Source organism: Sinocyclocheilus anshuiensis, unplaced genomic scaffold (assembly GCF_001515605.1).
Source record: "Sinocyclocheilus anshuiensis isolate Anshui unplaced genomic scaffold, SAMN03320099.WGS_v1.1 scaffold1303, whole genome shotgun sequence".
In the NCBI taxonomy this organism is placed as follows: Eukaryota; Metazoa; Chordata; class Actinopteri; order Cypriniformes; family Cyprinidae; genus Sinocyclocheilus; species Sinocyclocheilus anshuiensis.
The window spans coordinates 810288-813215 of NW_015537954.1; the positions used below are offsets into that span (position 1 = coordinate 810288).

Consider the following 2928-nt stretch of genomic DNA (forward strand, 5'->3'; position numbering starts at 1 on the left):
ACGACTTTCTACTTCGAGGACCTTGATAGAAATGTAGTGGAGTGAAAAGTACAATATTTGTCTTTCAAATGTAGTGAAGTTAAAGTCATAAGTTCCCAGAAAAAATAATACTCAAGTAAAGTACAGATACTCAAAAGTGTACTTAAGTACAATACTCAAGTAAATGTACTTAGTTACTGTCCGCCTCTGATATTCTCGTAGTTGCCAGTTGTGAGACAAGGAGGCATTGAAATGAACCGAGTTTGGAAAAATGAATATCGCTGCAATATTGGCGATTTCACTACATTTGGTATCAGCAAGAAAGTAATTGTTAATATACTGTGAATATTTCAATACATCTCGCTCTTCTATTGTCGTATTAAATCAATATTTCACATAACACTGTAAAAAAAACAGTGAACTAAGCCAGAAGAATGTCCAAACTTGAAACTGAAGTGTCTCCCTTGATATCTGTTGTGTTTCAGGTGACCCGGGTGAGCGAGGGCCAGCGGGGCCCCAGGGGCCCAGAGGAGACATGGGTCCAATGGGGCCACAGCCGGATCTTCAGCACATAAAGACGGGCAGACGGGGACCGGTGGTAAATCTGTTTTACTGACCACTGACACTGAGAAAACACTCCACGAATGATTCATATTCTCACTGTCGCAAATTTCTCATTTCATAATCATTACTTTTCATCTGTTTGTCCAGGGACGGCCAGGAGCGCCTGGTAAAGACGGACAGAAGGCACGTTTGTCTTGCTTTATGTAGATGAACACAGTATTGCTTTATGCTGTCAGTTAATGTTATTTATGAATGTAGTTCACAAACTGAATGCTGTGCTTGCTGTAAATGATATGAATCAGATGAATAGTGATATATGAGTTTGTGAATGTTTCTCTGCAGGGTGACAGAGGTTATCCTGGACCCAGAGGATCTCCAGTAAGTTCCTCCTCACTTCACTGATTAAACGCATCAGTAAAGAGTTACTCTGTGTTCATCTTCAGTCAATCTGCTCAGAGTTTGTTCTTAACATAAATATTGAACTTCTGCGCTTAACTCAGCTGAACTAAACCGCTTCACTGCATTCAGACTTTCATTTGTGGTTCATTTCACTCCCTCTCTCTCTTTATTTACTTATTATTATATATTTTTCTAAACTTTACACTTTTTAAGATAAGTATTCAAATTTTTATATATATATATATATAGCCTATATAAAAAAAGTCTTCAAATTTAAATACATTTTCTTTAAAGTATTTAAATGTGAAGATCTCCCATTGAAGTATATTAATAGATAAGAGATTGTTTTAAAATAGTACTTATAGAAGATTATACTAGAGTGTTATTTCAGTATCACTGAGCTACTTAGTTTATATATACTGTATATATATTTTTTTTTTTTTTTTTTTTTTTTCCATTTTTTAAAGTTTTTTTAATTTTTTTGTTTACAATTCGTGAAAAACGAACTTGTATTATGTCTTTGATCTTTTACTAAATGTTTTTTTTTTTTTTTCCATTTTTTAAAGTTTTTGTAATTTTATTGTGTGTTTTGGTCATTTTTATTAATGTCTGTAGTGTTTTTTTTTTTAATTATTAAATAAAGTCAAACTGAATTCAAACGAGAAATGTTTCTTTGCCAGCTAGCCGAAATAAAACTTTTTTTGAGTAAATTAAATCAAATTACATAAAAAATGTCAAGCTTTTTTATATTTTATGTCAGTTTTCACATTTATTTTATGTGGTTTATTTTATTTTATTTTTTAACAAAAATGTGTTTTAGTTAACTATAACAACTCTGCCGTATATACTTCATAGATGACAATGCGTATCTGATTCAGCATTTCTTGTACACAGAACCAAAGAATCAAAGCTGAACTGTTGTTGCTGCTGTTGTAAAAAAACTAAGATTTGCTTCAGCAAATGCAGGTTTAAAGTGAAATGCAGGTCGTTAAATCTCTCTCTCTGTCTCTCTGTCTCTGTCTTTCTCTCTTTCTCTCTCTCTCTGTCTCTCTGTCTCTGTCTCTCTGTCTCTGTCTTTCTCTCTTTGTCTCTCTGTCTCTCTCTCTCTGTCTCTCTCTCTCTGTCTCTGTCTCTCTCTCTCTGTCTCTCTCTCTCTCTCTCTCTCTCTCTCTCTCGCCAGGGGCCTCCAGGGTCGTTTGACTTCCTGTTACTGATGATGGCAGATATCCGTCATGACATCATCGAGCTGCAGCAGCGAGTGTTTGGGAAGAGGCGTGGCCTTTCGGTGAACACACCCCTTCTCTCCAGCGGAGAGGCGGAGCTTGAGGAGTGGGCGTCAGGAGAGGGAGAGCTGATCCCGAACACATGATGCTGGAATAACTGCTGCGTCACGCTGCATCAACCCAAAACAGACGAATCTGAGCAGGTAGAGTCCAGCAGCGGCTGCTTCAGATGAGGAGCACATGCATTATAAAATCATCAGTTCAAATGACATGCATAATAAATGCTGTACCTGAGGTCACTTGATCAGTGGGACGAAAAGACTCAAGATGATGCTTGGAAGACAAACGTGTGTCTGAGAATTAACTGGAACGGGTAGAGATTTGAATACTCCTCTTTTAGCAGTGCACACTCTGTATAGAACATCAGATGCTGTATCCCTCAACTTGACTTTCTATTATCTGTGTGATGAATGAACCAAAAGAAATAACAGCTGTGATTATTAATTTCTCTCTCCTGACTCATTATTTCATCAGACTGACAGAGGTTCAGACAGTTTTACTCAAAACTCAATTAAAAAGTCAATTAAAAAAAAAACAATTTACTTGCAAATTTACTAATTTACTTGCAAATTTTTAATCTCACAATTCAGACTTTGTTTCTTGCAATTCTAGAAAAAAGTCATAACTGTGATGTGTAAACCCAGAATTGCAAGATTTGACATTGCACAATTGAGTTTATCTTTAAACTTAATTGACAAATTTA

General features: G+C 35.9%; 1 protein-coding gene across 1 annotated transcript in view; it reads left to right on the forward strand.

Annotated features, from left to right (window-relative positions):
- LOC107665477 (collagen and calcium-binding EGF domain-containing protein 1-like) overlaps nt 1-2679 on the forward strand; it is a 13393-nt gene extending 10714 nt beyond the window's left edge. Inside the window, exons 8-11 of the mRNA XM_016456383.1 lie at nt 465-577; nt 691-726; nt 886-921; nt 2123-2679. Of these exons, the coding sequence (XP_016311869.1) occupies nt 465-577; nt 691-726; nt 886-921; nt 2123-2311 (374 nt within the window). The 3' untranslated portion in view covers nt 2312-2679. The remainder of the gene's footprint in view (nt 1-464; nt 578-690; nt 727-885; nt 922-2122) is intronic.
- The last annotated feature ends 249 nt before the right edge of the window (nt 2680-2928 follow it).